Consider the following 18,918-nt stretch of genomic DNA (forward strand, 5'->3'; position numbering starts at 1 on the left):
GTCACAGCTGATCTTCCACTTCTCATGTATAGGTGTTTCTTAATGACTGCTGATAGTAGCCAGTATTTCACAGTTGAAGTAACTGTTACATCAAGGTTTGATCTTCTCCACTCTTGCAGACAATTCACATGGTGACAGGTACTCCCTGCAAAGCAGCCTGGACTGTATCCCAAAGATGGCACCCCCCACTGTGTCATATTAAGGGACCTGTACAAGTAAAAATAATTACAGATGCAAATTTGGTGAAAAGATGTTTAATACGGAAATTTCATGACTGCACTAGAGAAGTTGTGGTTTAGCACTAAGATAGGTCCGATTGCTTGAGCATGTGAGTACCATGGTAACTCAGTTTCACCATTTTTAAGCACTTAAGCTCTAAACCACAGTATGCTGCACCCTCTTCCTTTTGAGTAGGGCTCTGTAGAAATAAAACAGAAGTAAACAGCATGAGAGAAACCACAGAGCAGCAAAGGTGTCATTAGCTGTGGTCGTACAAGTGGGTTAGTGTAGTTAAAGTCCCCCTATGAAGACTCATTTAAAGTGCAGAGTGATTGATAGAAACGCCGTCCTTCTGCCTGCTAAATACACAATATTCTTGGATATTTATTTTAAGTTTGCAAGAACTGTGTACACAGCAAAAAGTATTTGAATTGCTACTTTTAGTGTTTATTCTACTTCAGGTTTACTTCAGAAGTCCTAGATATTGTTGGTAACAAACGTTGCTTCCGTGTAATTAATATTTCCTGAGGGGAATTTCTGTTTTTCTCTGTGATTTTATTTTTCTCTGGAAAAAATAAACTCTTAAATTTATTTTCTCTGATCAGAATCAGAAAATTCCTTTTTCTAAATGGTCAGAAATGTTTAATCTGATTTTATTTTAGGTGAGAAAAAAAAAAAAATCAGTATTTCCCTTGTGACTTTTTTTGTTGTTTTTTCCTTCAGACAATCTCTGTGTGTTAGGAGCAGTTATGCTTGTTTTTTGTTTTAGCTGATAAACATTGTTTTAACTGATGATTGTCGACAGACTTTGGTGTTTGTATTTCCTCCTCTTTGCTGAGCCTGCAACATTATGTTCCTCCTTGTATCTGCCAGCTATAGATTCTTCTTAATTCCATCTCTTTCTTCTGGATGCTGCCCTTGTACTTAACTGCTGCTTAATTTGATTTTTTTTTTTTTTGCCTTATCCAGTGCTGTAAATGCTGCGTGATGCTTATAGGTGGCACTGAAGTTCAGGAGAGACACAACTCCTGCCCTGGAAGCTGGACAGCAAGGAGAGGGTCAGAGATGTTGGCAACCAAAGACAAGCATAAATTTCAAGCATAAATTTCATTAAAAAAAAGTAATATCACTTCTTATATTTAGCTATAGTGTGGGTCTATAATTCCCGAGATGTGATTTGCAGGAAGACTAGGCCTTCCATAATGCAATTCAGGTTTGAACACTGCTATGTGTCTTAGGAATGAAAAAGCCTTTGGCTCCCCAGATACATACTTTAATCAAAGATTGAAAGTGGTAGGAAAGAGTAATAGAATCAGGCTTTTAGGCGATGATTGCAGTGTGTTGGGGGTGGGCTGGTGAGGGGGAAAGAGGGAGTGCAATTATTAATGAATTTGTAGAAAAGGTGATATTTTAAGAAATTCTAAAGGGAAACTGTTTTAATTACATGTTTAGAGTTGTAATGAATGTTACATCCTGATGCCAAAAGGAAACAATTGGCATTTCTTAATCACAACATCTTAAATTTTCTGTTAAATTAGAATTTACAGTTTCACATTTTTATCCCTAATTTCTGGTGTAAAGTATTGTAACTATTGCCTGTGGGAAGAGAAATTGTAATATTTATTTAGTTTTAATTCTCAGCTACTGTAAATGTATAGCTTTCCTATGGCTGCTGTAGGGCTATGAAAATTTTACCAATTAGATTATGGATTACTTTGAAGTGATCTCATGCCTGCATCTTTAATGACCAAAAACGTAGGCATTGTTTTTGTTAGGACCTTCTGAAATGTCCCAGTTGTCTGAGAAGTTTCTACATGTTCAAGTCAAATGAGTAATTTCCTTTTTGACTAGGAGCATGAAAAGTTTCACACATCTTTAATGTGACCTCTATATGGCATTCTTTTAATCAATTTTCAAAAAGCAGCAATTTTTCCGGAAACTGGGACCAATTTTGGTTTGTTTTTTTCTTCCTCAGAATTGGTGATAAATTAAGTGCAATTCTGCACTCTGTGATTATGAAAGCACTACAGCATACATGATCCTACCTATAAAATTTGAGGGGTCCTCTGTGGTGTAGAATTACTCAGATGTTTAAGTGTTTGCTAGCCTATTCATAGGTCTGGCCAGATTTATTTGTGAAGTAGGAATGGATCCCTTTATTTCATGTTAGCAGCAAAAAGCAGTAACATCTCTGTCCCTGATGTTCGTTTACTTTGTCTCTTTAGCTAGTTCTGGCAGCACAAGGGAGCCTTAAAGTAAGTGTGAATTACATCCCATCCTACTTGAAGTTTAAAAATAAATCAAAGCAGGGTGGCTGGCAGCATTTTGTAAGGCTCCTTGCCTTACTCACCCTTCACCTCCCACCAGGGACTGTTCTTTTTCTGCAATTTAGTATTGGCTTGCAGTGGAGCTGACTAATGTCTGTGCTGTTTGCTAGAAGACCCCCTCAAAGAGCTTTACTCTATCTGAACAAGTAGACCACATCCTGTTGCTTTCTGTGCAGATGTGAAGAGCCCTGACCTTGCTGAAGCAGTGCTATTCAGCTGAAAAAAGAGGGAAGACAGAATCTGGACCTACACTAGCTGCTTTGTGTAAAGTGCTGCTCGGTGGGGGTTGTTGGGGTCTGTCCAATATGCTGAAGGGTGAAGAGATCCTGGGAAAAGGGCAGCACTTCTGCAGAATCACTAAGCATTTCTCCTGGCAGAAAACCCCAGCTGCCACTGGTTTTGCAGACACGAGACTGAGAGGAAGGATGACTTCCTCTGCCCACTCTCCAGGTCTGGCAAACCCACTCAGAGTGCAGCTGGATGTGAAGAGCCAGCTGGTATGGTACCGCTCTAGATAAAACGCCAAATGCATGACTAGCAAAAAGGCATCCTCCTTCCCACATTTCTCTATGCTGTGTGTGCATTAAGGAATGCAATGCTGCAGCACTACTGTGCTCAGAGGGGACAGCCTGAGCTTCTGGCATGCAAGTGCAGTCCCCTGCGCATCTGAGCAGGAAATACAAAACAGGGTCCATTCAACCCCCTGTGCAAATTAAGCAGCGGAATGGAGTCAAAAGGCACGTTCCCTGTCATCAGCTAATGTATTTTTGCTTGTATAAACATGGTAACGTTTTTAGGCTTTTAATCCAGATTCAACACCACCTTCATTTTATCAGCTGGAGTTTCCTTTAATAAGACACGCACACAGGAAATTTGTGCTGGTGCTTCCTTTTGCTTGAGAATATCAGACCCCGGGCTTCCTTGGAACACTGTGTCTTTTAACATATTCTAGGTCTGAACTATCTTCTGTTGAGTTGGGAAGCATTTTCACCTTAGCCTGTCTTTCGTGAGAGGACAAGCAGTGAGCAGTTAACTTCTTGCATATGGGTGTGATCATAGTGCACCTCTGCAAGTGCAGTCACTACTACAGCAGTGATATAGCAGCCCCTGCACCTCCAAATGTGGCCTGGACAGCCTGCTGTCCTTGGGGTTTGAAGTGTTTGGCTTTTTTTGTGTCCTAGTTTTTTTCCCAATTTTTTAATTTACTCTTCTCGTTGAACGTTGAAAGGTTTCTTCAAAATAGAGTAGTCCCAGGACCTGTATGTCTTTGAGCTTTCAGGAGGAAGGGCGGTCAGCTCATAAATTTTAGTTGTATTTTGTTGATAGACTGCTGTTCCATGAAAACCTTGTCTTTCATGCAGCAGCTGTGCTCTGTCTGCCAATGGGTAGCCAAAGAGGAAAGGGAATGAAAGCGATTAGCCAAGCTCCCATCTGCCCATGGGTTGTGCTGGTTGAATCTTTTTGCGGGGTACAAGACTAAAGCCAGATCAACTTAAATATTACTGATGGGCTGTAAATCTTTTGGGTAAGTCAGCAGGAACAAATTGGTGGCCAAATCAAGAGAAGGGAAATGGAAACTTATGAAAGTTCCTTCATTAGCAGGAACTTGGTGTACACTTTAATTCTGCCACTTGAGTTATCTCAGCTTATCCTTCGCCTCTTATCTTAAAAATGTCTTATGGCTGGATGCAGTTTAAAATCTGTAAGAAGATTTGGGATAGTTCCTGTTTAAACCCAGACCTACTTGCTTAGTTTTGTAATCACCAGGCTTTCATACCACACAGCATGGTTTTTTTTTGGGTTGGACATCCTTATTAAATTGTAAAGATATTCTTAGATTTCAGCCTTCAAGTTTCCAGAGATATGTTTTAGAATATAAACATGAGCAGATAGTTTTGACTTTGAGGTTAATTTTGTTAAGCCGAGGTTAGCCCAGACATATTTGTTAGCTGTGGGACATTTGGGGAAAATAAATTAATTGTAGGAATATGCCAATTAGTATTGGAGTACCAGTCTGGTATGTTGGGATTCTTCTTTATTTTCCTTCAATTTACCCAGTACCTCTCAAGAAGGTTATATGGCAAAATGCATCTGCTTTGCTGTTTGAGATTTTTTTTAGTGTTCTGGTGCCACCTATTGAATTCTTTTCAACTGTGTCCAATTCTATGGCTATAATAAATCATATAATAGAATAAAATCATAAAAGAGGAGGAAACCTTTAAAATGCTTAGAAGAACATAAAACTGCCATGAAATTCTTTTAAAATGCCAGTGCTCATTTGGAGGGAAAAAAAGGCAATCTAGGACCGTTAATTTTCAAACTGTTTTAAGTGATCTGCTCTAGTTGAACTGGTCTGAGCAAGGCAGACTAGATGATCTCTTGAGGTCACTTCCAAGCTTGAGTTCTATGATGTGACTAAAATTCAGCATCTGTCATGAGTGGGCAATAAACCTCATGCTATATTTAAGGCAGTAGCATTATTCCTGACTTTACAAGGGAGAGGATGGAAAAAGTTACTTTATAAAATATACATTTGCATTAGAGAACAGTAAATAGCTTGAAAAATATTTCTAAATGTTTCACTGATCTCTGAGTGGAGTTTCATTTAGGACTTTTTCTGCAACTTCCTTGATTCTTTTCTTGGAAACAGTTATTTAAGTGATAGTTGATCTGTGTAGATGGCCACAGAAAGTTAATTTTGGGCTTAAGGTGTATTTAAATGTGCTGAACCAAAGTAAAATTTGGGAAGGAGGGGGAATAATTGATTCTTCAACTGATAAGCCAGTTGAAGAAAGAAAAATCATATTATGGAATTTAGAGCAACCAACCACCAGCTTTCAAATGCTGAATTTTAAAAAAACGTGAAGATACAGTGAAAATTTATGTCTCATGGCAAATATGAATGAATATACATGTCATGTTTTCTAAACTTCATTGGCAGTTTAAGGTATAGTCAGATTATAGAATTTCTGGTAATAAATGTTCTATTCAGATGCTGCAGATACATTGATAGATCAAAAGATCATCTGTATTTTTGTATTTTGACAGCATCTGCCAGGTTAAGTTAACATTCTGTAGTTCTGAAAAGCATAGGTTTTTCTGTGTTTCAATGGAGATGCAAAAATATAAATGAGTTAACAAACTAGAGCTGTTAATATGTAGCTTCTAAACCTGTATTATTTAGTCTCTTGTCAGTCTACTACATTTTTTACAGATTATATTCTTACAATTAAGAGCAATTTTATTTTGAATCTTTCTTATGATTTCAGACAAACTATAGGCAGGCCCATATCCTCGTTTCATGGGCCAGATTTTAGGCAACACAATCCCAACCTCTATAAAGAATGAAGTAGCTAGCTCTGCGTTACTATTTTTAGGTGAGCTTCATTTGACTTCTCTTGATGCTTTTTCTTTAAAATATCAGACTTCTGGATTTTTCCAAATTTTAATTTGTAGGAAGAGATCTTGAATAATGTACAGTCCACAACAAATGCAACTGTTCGCTAGAAAAGTACCTACAAGATTTTAGTTGTTTTTTTTTTACATTGATTTTTATATCATGGCTTATACATGTTTCATGGCAGTTCTGAGCATAAAGAAATTACTCTCCACAGGTATCTTTGTCATCACTGATCATGTTTTTTTAGTGGCTATTGCTGGTCTTCTGAACTGTCCATACAGGGTGCAGAATCCATGGAGGCTATTGAGCAGCCAACAAATGTAGCACTGATTGTTGGATCGATAAGGAGAAAATCTTTGGAGTTCTGGGAGGTCTGCCTATGTTGAGCTTCTGTGTCAGAGATAAGCAAAGTGGTTTTGGTGCTTGCGCATGAACAGGGCAACAGAACATGTATTCTTCATAAGTACTGCAGTACCTGGATTTTTGCTTTAAAGGTTGAAGGAGTTTATTTTCAAAAGAGTAGAGCTACATTTGAGGAGTACCATGTAGAGAAGCTGAAGAAACAGAGAAATTATAAACAGTGAAGTACTATCTGAAAAACACAGATGCTTCCCTCCTCCCCCCAAAAATAAACAAACCACAAAACAAAACCAACCAACCAATAACAACAACAAAAAAACAAACAAAAAGAAAATAAACATCGTGGGAAAGAAATAGTAGAAAAAGGCAGAAAAGGAAAAGCCAAATAAGCAGATAAAAGTTTGTGAACAGTTACAGCGAGGCATGTATGAATAAATGGCTTTATTCCTTGATGAAAGCATAGCAGTCTGTGTTAGAGGGAGATGTCTTGAGGGAAGAGGCATTGCTTTGGGATGGATTTCATAGAATCACAGAATGGTTTGGGTTGGAAGGGACCGTAAAGATCATCTCTTTCCACTCCCCTGCCATGGGCAGGGACACCTTGCACTAGACCAGGTTGCTCCAAGCCCCGTCCCACCTGGCCTTGAACACTGCCAGTGTTCACTTGAACAGTGCCGCTTTCACAACTTCTCAGGAAAAACCTGTTCCAGACCCTCATCGCCCTCACAGTAAAGAACTTCTTCCTAACGTCTAATCTAAGTTGACCCCTCATCAGCTTAAAATGATTCCCCTTGTCCTATCTCTAGACGCCCTTGTAAAATGGCCCTCTCCAGATTTCTTGTAGGGCCCCTTTAGGCACTGGAAGCTGCTCTAAAGTCTCCCCAGAGCCTTCTCTTCTCCATGCTGAACAATCCCAGCTTTCCAAGCCTGTCTTCACAGGAGAGGTGTTCCAGCCCTTTGATCATCTTTGTGGCCTTCCTGGGCTTGCTCCCACAGCTTCACGTCCTTCTTATGTTTGGGGCCCCACAGCTGAGAACAGTACTCCAGGTGTAGTCTCACTGGAGTGGAGCAGAGAGGAAGAAAACCTGCTGGTCTTACTCCTTTAGATGCAGCCCAGCATATGGTTGCCTTTCTGGGCTGGAAGTGCACACAGCGGGGTCATGTTCAGCTTCTTATGAACCAACACCTCCAAGTCTTTCTCCTCAAGGTTGCTCTCAATCCATTTTCTGCCCATTCTGTATTTGTACTTGGAGTTGCTCTGACCCAGGTGCAGGACCTTGCACTTGGCCTTGTTGAACTTCATGAGGTTTGCACTGGTCTACCTCTCAAGCCTGTCAAGGTTTCTTATGTCAAAGAGGATTTCAGGATTTTTATGTCAAAGTGGAAGCTTCTAATCCTCAAAATGAGTAAAGGGTATAGGGCTGACAACAAACTCATGGTGCCAGCTATTGCCATTTTTTTTGTCTCTCTTGCAACATAAATTTTACATTACACAGATACAAAATGCTTTGGGTCAGGATTTCAAAACAGAATGTAAAAACGAGGCTTGTTTTTATAGGTGTGAAAAAATCATAGCTCCCAGCTCAAGTCAGGAGGTAATTTATAAGATGAGGATAGGAGTTATTAGGAAAGATTCTTAAATATCAGCAGGATAGTCCAGGAAGGGCACAGCCACTTAGAAATTAGTAGTAGGAAAGCAAATGGGTTTCAGAAATGCTGAGGATTGGCTTTCCAGCTCTTGTATAGTGAGGACTATAGACAGGTTGGATTTTTCTTGAAAAAGAATGTTGGTATCTCTTCTTAGCAACAGTCATTCTTCATTCAGTGAAAAGTCACCCCTATTTGTTTATGTTGCTTTTACATGTATACATTTGCTGTGTGATGATGAAAAAGATTTTGAGAGTTTTAGCTTTTGGTATTGCAAAATACATCAATAAACATGAAAATATTTCAGTATCTGTCCTGGAAAATGTGGTTCAGAAAAGCTAAAGCAGAAAAGCTTCAGAAAAGGACTTTTTCTACTATAGATGAGCTTCTCACTTAGATGCATTGCTCACCTCGTGATATCTTTTCCCCACTATGGAGCAGGAGATGAAAATCTGGCAAACACCAGCTTTCCCTTCCTCATGTCACTTCCACCTGCACGCTCCACATCACTCTCACCTCCAGGCACCACTGAAGGTAACGGTGAATTCAGGACCATGGCATTGCTGCTATTCTCCTGTTTCAGCTGAACTGGCATCTACTTCTATCGTGCCTTTGTTAACTCCATTGTTGTGAAAGCAATCTGGTCATTTTTTGTTGTCTGAGGTCAATTGTATTACAGAAATATTTGTTAATATTGTTAATGCAATTAGGACATATTTAGGGGTTTATTTTAATTAAATCAAAGGTGGGGATTTGATACACATTCTTCAAAGAATTCAGGGTATAACATTCTGTTATAAATTCATGTGTTCTTTATGGACCCCCGTTTCCCTTGAGCTCTCAGATAGGCTTTTCATGATGAGTTGTCACAGTGACACTTTCTTGCAATTCATGCAGGCACCACAGCAGTATCTGATGATTGTTGGAAGAGGGTATTTCCTGGGTCAAAAGCACAAAACAAAAACGCTCCAGTCAGTCTGGGCCTTTTGCAAACTGTACATTACTTCACACTTTTCAGCTGGTGTTTTGAAACACCTGAAATCAGTGCATGCCCCACACATTGCTAAAGAATGATCAAATCTCTTCCCCACAAAGGCATTCTAGACAAGTTTGTGGGAATTAAGTTTTGCAGACCTAATTGCAAGCCGTGCTCTTTCAATAAATCCAAGCAGATCTATTGCACAGCCTGTACAGGAAATGAAGGGGAATTTTAAATTTGTTCTTTTTTTGCCAGTGTTGGAAAGGGAAATATAATTCAGAGAGCAGCTGCTTACGGTGAGCTACTCACCTTCATACGTTGCTCACCTGATGGTATCTTTTTCCCCACTGTGCAGCAGGAGATGAAAATCTGGCAAACACCAGCTTTCCCTTCCTCATGTCACTTCCACCTGCACGCTCCACATCACTCTCACCTCCAGGCACCACTGAAGGTAACGGTGAATTCAGGACCATGGCATTGCTGCTATTCTGTTTCAGCTGAACTAGCATCAGGTACAGCCTTCCTGATGCTATCTCCACCCCTTAGGCTGCACAGCACAAACACATGGCTCAAGAAAAAGTGATTTTTAATGTGGACAGTATCAGTCCACATATATCACATGTTTGATATTTTGGGGGTCTGGTTGTTGCTGCTTGCCACTAAATATCACTTAAGAATGTAATTACTTAAGAATGTGTAATTCACTGGGGAAAACTCAGCTGATTGCTGTGAGGAAGAAATGTTTCTTTTTTTCTTTTTGGTATATGATTGTGTTTAATTCCTTGAAAGTTTAATTTACAATTTCTCTCTCTCTTTCTCTTTTAAAGGAGATGATTCAGCAGTGACTATGCCTGGTAAGAAACTTTTAATTTACATGACTGAACTGCATTGGTGTTTTTTACTGATAATTTCTACTTCCCTTTTGCTGCACACAGTTCTCTCACAGAGCATGTCAGGCCTTTTCATTCAGCCCAATGAGTTGAAATGTGCTGTTGAAAGAGGCAAGAATATCAGTCAAGTCTGGTTTTGAGTCATGAATTTGAGTATATTTTAAAACAGCAAGAAAGAGGTGTAGTCAGCACCAAAAAGTCTTATACTTGCAGAATGTTCAGCTGACAACTGTTGGACCTCCAAACACCCTGAGCATTTGGTGTGCATGTGTCTTTGCTTGCAAACAGATTCACAGTGCCTCAGTATGAGAGTGCTCCAGCATAGCAGCCCTGTCTTGTGTGGAGCTTTGTGTCCTTCATTGAGCAGGAAGCTTCTGAAGCATTAATGAAACTGCTGTAACTCTCACCACAGGTTTCTCTCCTGCAGACAGCACATACCTCTCCACGCACACAGGCTCCATCCCTGGCACGGCACTCAGCAACCCACCACGCAGCAGCACAACTTCCCTCACCACACGCACTCCCACTGCCTTCCAGAAAGCTTCATCAGGTTTGACATCTTCCTTTAGATGCCACTCACTGCTCTATAAACTGTAATGGGAAACTAAGTAATTCAGCCTCAGGAAAGCCTTTTCCAGCATTTGGTTTGTCAAATAGAAAAGGTATCTGCAATTTGGCAAAGTGGCAATACCAGAATTATTTCCAGGATGTGGTATCTGATAGGCAATTCTTGCAGTCATCTGTCCTGGGTTCAGCAGTAGCAGTCATTTTTTTATCCTTAGTAGCTGTTGCAGTGCTACTGTTGTAGTGCAGTTTTTGACTTTTGGCTTGGGAACAGCGCTGATAGCACCAATGGTTTTAGTTACTGCTCAAATGTTTAGCCTGACCAAGGGCTTTGTGAGTCTTATGCTCTACCAGGGAGGAGGGGAAGCCAGGAGGGAGCAGAGACAGGACACCTGACCTAAACTAACCAAAGAGGTATTTCATACCACAGCACGTCATGCCCAGGATGTAACTGAGAGTTACCCGGAAGGGCTGGGAGACTGTGGGGTTGAAGGAGGTATTGGTTGGTGCTCGGTCGGGCGGGGTGGGGTGAGTTATCGGTCGGCTGGTGGTGAGGGGTTGTATTCTCTTCCCTTGTTATTTCCTTTATCATTGTTATTACTGGTGGTAGCAGTAGCGATTTGTGTTATACCTTAGTTACTAAACTGTTCTTATCTCAACCTGTGGGAGTGGCATTCTTTTTGATTCTCCTCTCCATCCCTCCAGGAGTAGGGAGAGGGAAAGAAGGGGGGGAGTGAGAGAGACTACGTGATTTGTGGCCGACTGGGTTTAAACCATGACATGATCTCAGTACTAGCAAAACTCTAGCTGCTGTCAACAAGGCCATTGTCAAAGCAAGAGCAATAGGAGTGGTCCTAAAAGAGAATATAGAAACCAGCCAGTGATTTATAAGCAGGAAGATAAATACTGATACCTAGTGAGTAATATAGTGTGCAATGTATGTGATCTGGCAAATGAACACTAATGGAGTGCTTGTTTCTGAAAGAGCACAAGGACTGTTCATAATTGCGTTTTACTGTAAGAATACAGTAAAATGTTACAGTTTTTCCCAGTTCACAATTATTAATGCCATTTTTATGTTGATTCTATCTGAAATAAGCCTAAATAAAGAAAAAAATCTGCTTATACATTGCAAAATTCATTAATAAGTGGTATATTCCTATTTTCTGGTTTATTTGATATATTGACATAACTTTTCTTTCAGCACTCTCCTCTAAGTTACAGAAATCCTGGGAAGGAAAAAAAATACACAGAGGAGGGCTCTGTAGTATAAGACATTTCTGATGATAGAGCCATACAAAATAATAAATTTTACCTTGTAATGCTGATATTTTTTTTATTTCCTTACAGATGATTACAATTCAACATCCTTGCACAGCACCATCTCACCAGTCAGCATGCCAGCAAACACTGGGATCATCCCCACTTACACAATAGGTGACAAACTTGCACACAGTTATCACAATTACGATGCTGCAAGTGCAGAAATGTGCTAGAATGAGGGAATTCATTTTGAATGTTTTTATCAAACTTAAGCATACAAATCAGGAATACAACTGCATTAAGGGTTTTTAGAAATCTCATTGGTAGTTTATGAGTAGCATTAAAGACACCAGATTTGCCACTTGTCAAGAAAGTGAAAAATAGAATTTCCACACAGTAGCATAGCACAAGGGTAAAGCTGTCAATTACTGCATCAGTACTTCTCTTGCTATTCACAGAAACTTGCCCAAACAGTAAAAAATGTATGAATACATCCAAGATCTATGTGCTTCTCTGTTTTCTGGTGGCATCCCTTTTGTTTCACTCAGCATTAACATTTTCTTGGGATCTAAGTTGCAGACACTTATGCACATTATTATTCCAATTGGGATGTTAGGAATTACTCAGGTCAGTAAAATACATGTGTGTGCTTGAGCAAAGTACACCAGGAGTCAGACTCTTACCATCCTTGTAACTACCCTTCAAAGTAGCTATATCATTCTGTTAGCTCTTTGACTAAACTTAGCTTTTACTTGTGGGTCTTCTGCCCCTAATCATCTTGGTAATTCTCCACTGGACCCTCTCAGTCTACCCTCTCTTTAGGGGCACTACTCAGCCAGATGGCTTCCAGCCTGGAGGAATGCAAATCTAGGGCCAATCTTCTTTGAAAAAAATTATGTATCAGTCTCTTTTGGTAATACTTAGTATATTTTCAGTAATTGTTTTAGCACGAAGTTCTTTGCTCAAGCATCTGTACATATTTTCTAAATACCAGCTCATAATTTCTTTTGAGTATTTTGATGTAAATATATTTGTAAAACAATCTGTATTGTTGCAGAAATCTCTTTCCAAACAGTATAAGACGAAGGTTAATTTTGTTTCTTTAGTGATGTTGGATGCTGCTCAGTTAGCCGTTCCACAGCATATGTATCCTGGGAAACCGCTATCACATCATATCACTATGAGAATGTGCGATTTTGGAATATTCTTCTGTAACTTTGTATGTAGAAATGTTATTAGTAGCCAGTTTGATTCGTAGGCAGCTATGTCATTGTAAAATTATAAAAGACACGTGATGCCTAAAATAACTAATTAAAATTGGGATTCTATGTAGCTGATGTTTTCTTTGCTTTTTTAAGTGTGAGTGGAGTGCTAAATATAGTTACTTGTATTTAATATACTGAATGAAGTTTTGGGCAGTATCAATCACACTCCTCTAATGCTCTGTGGAAACAAACCCCCAGGCCTGCTGAGCTACACCTTACTTTTATTTTCTTTTCTTATAGAAACTCCCCCAGTGACAACAGATGAACCCTGTGGTAAGAACTAACCCATTTATTTTATCTCAGTCTTCAAATGTGACCAAATCAGTAAACTAAAATATGAAGAGTTGATCAGTAAAACTGATCAATTATAGCATCTCAGATCTTTTTATAATCTGTTTTCCAATTCAGTGAGTGTAATGTTATCAACATTTCTGGTTTTCTCATCTTTATTTACAGTTCTATTAAATTGCCCTGCACTAGGCTGTTGATATCAGGGCTGCAGAAGAGATCTGCCTTCATTCCTCTCTCTAATTTTTACCCATCATATTGATAGCCACATGCAGCAATCTGCAATTCAAAATTAAAATAAAACTAAAGTTTGGATATTTGTTTTTCTCTCTTCAGATTTAGAGACCTCTCCTTTCTTATTTTCAGGAACAGACTCTAGTGATTATTTGCTAGATGGTTAAGAAATGCTTTGAGTGAGAAAATTTGAAATGTCTATTCAAACAAGTTATTCAGTGTGTCAAAACAAAGTATTTCACTTTGAATGGATATTTTAAATTAAAGCAAATCTGTTTCTGGAATGTTCAGCTTCTTAATTTTTTAGTTTTTCTAACTGAAAAATTGCTTAAAAGAATATTTTCTGAAGGAAATGTTCTGTTTCGACAAAACAGTTCTTTAAAGTAAAAGATAAGTAAAAAGTTAAAATATAGAATAAGAGGCAGATAGTTTAGTTGTATTTCCTTATTCTTAAAACACATATGGTGCTTGGGGTGCCATAAAACATTAAATGGTTCTTAAAAATTGTCATAAAAATATTGTTTACCATTTTATCTTTTTCTTTTAGATGTTGGCATTGACTACAGCATAAAAAGTGTAGAAGGCAAGAATAACGTGGCTGAAGTTACACTGAAAAATCTCAGAAAAAACAGAGAATATGTAATTTTGGGGGCTAACAAGAACTTCAGTGTGGAATCTGGCATCTATACAATAGAACTTCAGAGATGCATGAGATACAGAGTTAGTGTTAAAAATTGCACTGACATGTATCTTTCTGTTCCACCTGGTAGGTACAGAAGGGGTTTGGTAGGTTTTTTGCGATTTTTTTGACATGCAGTCATCCAACTTTCCTGGGTGTTTTAGTCTATTCGTGTCTTTTCAGAGATTCAGACAGGTTTTCATATTTTGTGCTTGGTTTGTAAGATATTTTGAAGTTGCAGCTTAAAACCTTTCCGTATTTTCTTAAAGTAGGGTGAAAAAAATGTAATTTTCTCCTTGTAAAGGAAAAAAGGGAATGTTAACTATGTTGGCCATATGCAGCATGGTTAGCTATAACAAGATGAGTCAGCACTTGAAAGCTGCTATTTATGCTGGATATTTTGTTCACCAAAAAGATTGCTGGATTCAAAATTTCATTTATTATTTGAATGCCAGCAGTGTCTTTGTATCATGTAAGATTTTTCATTTTTTTTTTTACTTTCCATTTCCTGTTAAATTCTTTGTATGTTATTCTGTGCCAATTGTATCTTCATATTGCAGAACAAGTCAACAAACATAAAAGAACAAATTGCTGTTTAAAGAATCAATATAGTCAGTGTAACAGTGGCATATAATGTTAATCCTTTTCAGACATTGCCAAGAATCCTTTCACAGTTGAGGATCAAACCAACACATCTGCAACGTTACGTTGGAAAAAGCCACTTGACTGCTCAGCTAATGTGACTGTTCGCTGCAAAGGTAAGACTTATCTAAGATATGTTGTTTATTTATTTATTTATTTTAAAAAGCAATGTTAGTGATGTCTTTTGATGACAGACTATCAGATTTAAATTAATTGTGCCAGTTTGAGGGAAGGACTGCTCAGAATTTCTGGAATCACCAGACTGGGGACTGCTGTCCCCACACACTGCAGATCTGGGGAAAGTACAAACCCAGAGAGCTCATTTCCTGAGTTTACCAGCTTCACAAATTGCAGACTTGTGGAAATTTTGGAGTCCTGCTTGATGGTCTGATGAGGAGCTGAGAATTTGTAAATCCTTCAATGTGTGGGTCTGCTGTGAGCTGACCCCTTGCAGACTACCTCGATAGCTTGCTCTGCGGGTTCCTGGAGGCAAGAGGCCAGGCTCTCTGCTCCTGGAACCAGCCAGTGGGAGGAGGCAATGGCTCAAGGGCAGCTAGTGTGGTAGGGAAAGTATGAATATTGCACATCCTCATATGTCCCAGAAAACTGTGTGGTGAATGTCCGGGCCTGAAGGTTTCCAGTATAAAAGAACCCATGCCCTAGTCACTGGATTAGGTTGTACACTTTTCTGTTTGGAATATTATGACAGTTTATTAAAAATTACATTGAATAACTGTGGTAGACAAATCCCAGTTAAAATGTTAGAATGTATACTTGGAGTCGTGAAAAATATTGGTAAAATTCTTTTTGTGTCTATAGGTTTACCAGTCTTTACAGAATTAAATGAATCTTGTAAAGAACTGAATAATTTATCAACCAACTCTCAGTACAACTGCACTGGTACCATACATTATTTTGAAAAAAAGCTTGTCAACCAAGAGTTCATCATAACAACAGATTATGGTGGTAAGTGGAATGCTTATTTTTGCCTTATGTTCTACTTATTTCTAGAAACTCCTACTATAAATCCCACTATCCATGTTTCCTGGGGTTGTAGATATATTTTGAGCACTGTGCTCAGGAATTTCTCTGGTTCTGCTCCAGCTCCTCCCGCCTGGTATCCTGCCCTTGTGGTTTTCTTTGACTGAAGTCCTTCTCCAGCCCCAGTCTCAGTCTTCCATTTTGATGCCTTTCTTTCCTTCTTTCAGAGAGTGTGATTTATTTTTGAGGATGAGAGCATGACAAAATATAAGGAAATTTTACTTGAATGAAGACAGAAAAAAAAAGGCGTAGGCCTAGTCAAAATCGAGTGTTCTTGATTTGAAAGATGTGATAGAACAATTGCAAAGAATGTTTTTGTGTGTTTTTTCCAAAGCATTGTCCTTGGAAATAGCTTAGGGGTTTTATTTGGGGGGGGGGGGAGGGGGGACGGGACAGGTTGTTTTGATTTGTTGTTTGTTTTTTTTTTTTCCTAATTTAAAAAGGAAATCAGCATAAATCAATATATTTATAATATTTGGAAATGCTCGAAAGTTTTAGTAATATGTAATATTGCTGTATTCACCTTGTCCTGAATTAATTAAATTTATGATACTACTTTGTGATGCTTTTGCATATACTTCGCTTACACTTTTGTATAATTTCTTTGACTGAAATAGACTACAAAAAAGATTGCATGTTGTTGTCATCTTGCTTTAGTATCCAATGAAATTTAATTTAATCAAAATAGGTAAAAAGAGGAATTTTCTTTTTCAACAGCTCCAGAAGCACCAGAAAACCTTACAGTAATTTCTGAGGCCAGATATGTATCTGTTACATGGAAGAAACCTAGCGACATTTCAAAGGGTCCTGTAGATGGTTATTTAGTGACATGCAATGACAGAGGTAAGTATAGGCCCCTTCAGTATTCAATAATTCAGTGCATATTTTAACATTTACAGAGCACTAAGCATGATGCGTTGTCATTCCATTTTGGAATCTCTTCAGACTGTGCCTTTTTATTTTTTTCTTTTGGTACAAATGTTTTTTTTCCTTCAAGGATATTCCAGTTCAACCCTGTGTCTATTCAGTTTACCATTTCAGGACACAATTCTGTCACCATTCAGTTCTCATGCTTCTTGTGTTAAGAATAAGTTGTCATAAGATTATCAGCAGCCTGATTAGTTTGTAGCATGGTGCTTTCTGTCTTGGGAAAAGCAGCTACTGCTGATTAATATATTCTCTGAGAAGTCAGGGACCGGCTTGCTGAGTAACAGCTATGTATGTAAAAGTTGGGTCCCAAGTATGGCAGTTAGTGTAAACATGTTTAGAGAGGTAAAGCCAGGTTGTTGTCTTCTACTAAAAGGTCACTTGTTTCAGATATGCTGGATTAGGCCAACTTGCATCTAGATGGACAAGCTTGTATCCATTATACTAGGACCATATTTTCCAGGTCTGAGCTTTTCTTCAAAACAGGCCTGGAAAATGATGTTTTGAAAATGAAGAACCTGATAGATGATTCCAGGAAATATATGTCAGGTTTAAACCAGTTCTGAGTTAATTTATTCTTTCTCTTAACATACTATGTGTTTTGTAAACCTGGACTGCCACAGAAACCAAATGCTGTCATGTTCCTGTGCTTCCCAGATATAAATCATCTCTTCCATTCTTTGTGCCCTGAATTTGATCCCTCCCCAAAAGAGTGGCAGCCCCATGCACCGATTTCTGTGGTTGGTCTGGCTTGGCCAGTGTAGGAGACCAGGGTAGTATGCTGGTTTGCAGGGAGGTCACAACTGAAGCTGCCAAAATGAAACATGGAAAGACCATTGCTCGCCAGTTCCCCAAGCCACCAAAGCCCCATACTTGCTCAGTGTAAAGAGTGACTTTTGACATCCTTTTATGAACCCCTAAGCTGAACGCAGACAAAAGTATCAGCGTCTCCTTATGAGTCTGTTTTCTGCTAGTTTTTAATTACAGCCATTTTAATGAAATACTGAAAAAGTAAAAAAAAAAAAAAAAAGAAAAAAAAAAAAGACAATAAAACCAAATGGAAAAAGCCATCAACTTTCTACCTTTTTGACTGTGGAATGTATTTTTCTTCTTCCTGAGCTTTCACTTCGCATTAGTAAGCAAGACAAACTAACAAAGTACAAGGGAATTAAAATAGAAGTACACATGCTAGTGGTTCCAGGTACTTCTGATGAAGTGTGAGAGTTCCTGTCCTACTAACATAAATTTAATTCATTAATTTAATTTTTCATTTTTTCTCAAAGAAGAAAAACTTGTCAGCAAGACTAGCCATATTTGCCATGAATTGGAACCATATACCAATGGTTCTGTGTCTGTGACACCATATACCCGAAGCACATTTAATAGGGGACTATATAGAGGAAAAACAGGAAGATGTAACTTTAGAACAAAATCAGCAGGTAAGTCTCTCATTTGCTAACTGTTACGAGCAAGGCTGATAGCAACATAGAGAATATGTACTTTCTTTTTGTACTTCATTATATTTTATATGTGTTATTGTTATTTGCCAAGAATCTTCAGATGTAGAGCCTCATACTGATTTAATCCCTTCTTTGAGGTAAAAAAAACCCACACAAAACACCACAATCCCCAAACCCACCCAAACCCCCATGTTTATCTAAAATCTTCCAGTACTTTTTTAGCTCTACTTCCACCACCTCCAGACTCCGCTAATATACAGTTACAGTTATAAGGGAACTATGACGGTTTAATACCTAGTAGGATACTAAATTTTTCCTTTAATTTCACTAAATAAGGAAAAGATTGTTTTTTTTTTTTAGTGAAAAATAAAATATTCTTTTTGTGCTAGTGATGCAATTATAGTTTGCAGAAGTGGTTTGTTGGTTTTTTTTGTCATGCTTCTTCCTCTCTCTCAGCTGTTTCAAAAATTGATAACATGATACTATATCAGATACTAAAAACTCCTAGTAGGAAACCTCATTTACGGACGTTCTGAAACATATACTGAAGTTTTAAAACGTATACTCACACAGAAAACTGTTTGTTCCCCTGTCTTGTCTGTTGTCCCCTGTTGTCTCTCAAATGAGAAAGTGATGTCAGATGCAAAAGAGAGAGTTGAGATCCTTATCTTTGCAGCCTGACTGTCAGTAGAGTTCTGATCTTCCCAGCCTTTTCCAGTTTCAGTTAAACCTA

The 18,918-nt window shown here is 38.4% G+C and overlaps 1 protein-coding gene across 4 annotated transcripts in view; it reads left to right on the plus strand.

Moving 5' to 3' along the window:
- Nucleotides 1–18,918, plus strand: part of PTPRC (protein tyrosine phosphatase receptor type C) — a 61,525-nt gene that overhangs the window by 25,160 nt on the left and 17,447 nt on the right. The window contains exons 3-11 of one of the 4 annotated variants that reach the window (XM_061465135.1): nucleotides 8,392–8,487; nucleotides 9,288–9,383; nucleotides 9,760–9,786; nucleotides 13,155–13,187; nucleotides 13,984–14,202; nucleotides 14,766–14,873; nucleotides 15,577–15,723; nucleotides 16,516–16,641; nucleotides 18,009–18,164. In XM_061465135.1, the coding sequence (XP_061321119.1) occupies nucleotides 8,392–8,487; nucleotides 9,288–9,383; nucleotides 9,760–9,786; nucleotides 13,155–13,187; nucleotides 13,984–14,202; nucleotides 14,766–14,873; nucleotides 15,577–15,723; nucleotides 16,516–16,641; nucleotides 18,009–18,164 (1,008 nt within the window). Of the gene's footprint in view, nucleotides 1–8,391; nucleotides 8,488–9,287; nucleotides 9,384–9,759; nucleotides 9,787–11,655; nucleotides 11,824–13,154; nucleotides 13,188–13,983; nucleotides 14,203–14,765; nucleotides 14,874–15,576; nucleotides 15,724–16,515; nucleotides 16,642–18,008; nucleotides 18,165–18,918 lie in introns of those variants that run through there. The other 3 variants (XM_061465136.1, XM_061465137.1, XM_061465138.1) reach the window with 3 other exon arrangements.

The sequence above is a fragment of the Pezoporus flaviventris genome, unplaced genomic scaffold (assembly GCF_033815535.1).
Source record: "Pezoporus flaviventris isolate CSIRO_AGI_PZ_B2104156 unplaced genomic scaffold, CSIRO_AGI_Pfla_v1 ptg000040l, whole genome shotgun sequence".
NCBI lineage: Eukaryota > Metazoa > Chordata > Aves > Psittaciformes > Psittacidae > Pezoporus > Pezoporus flaviventris.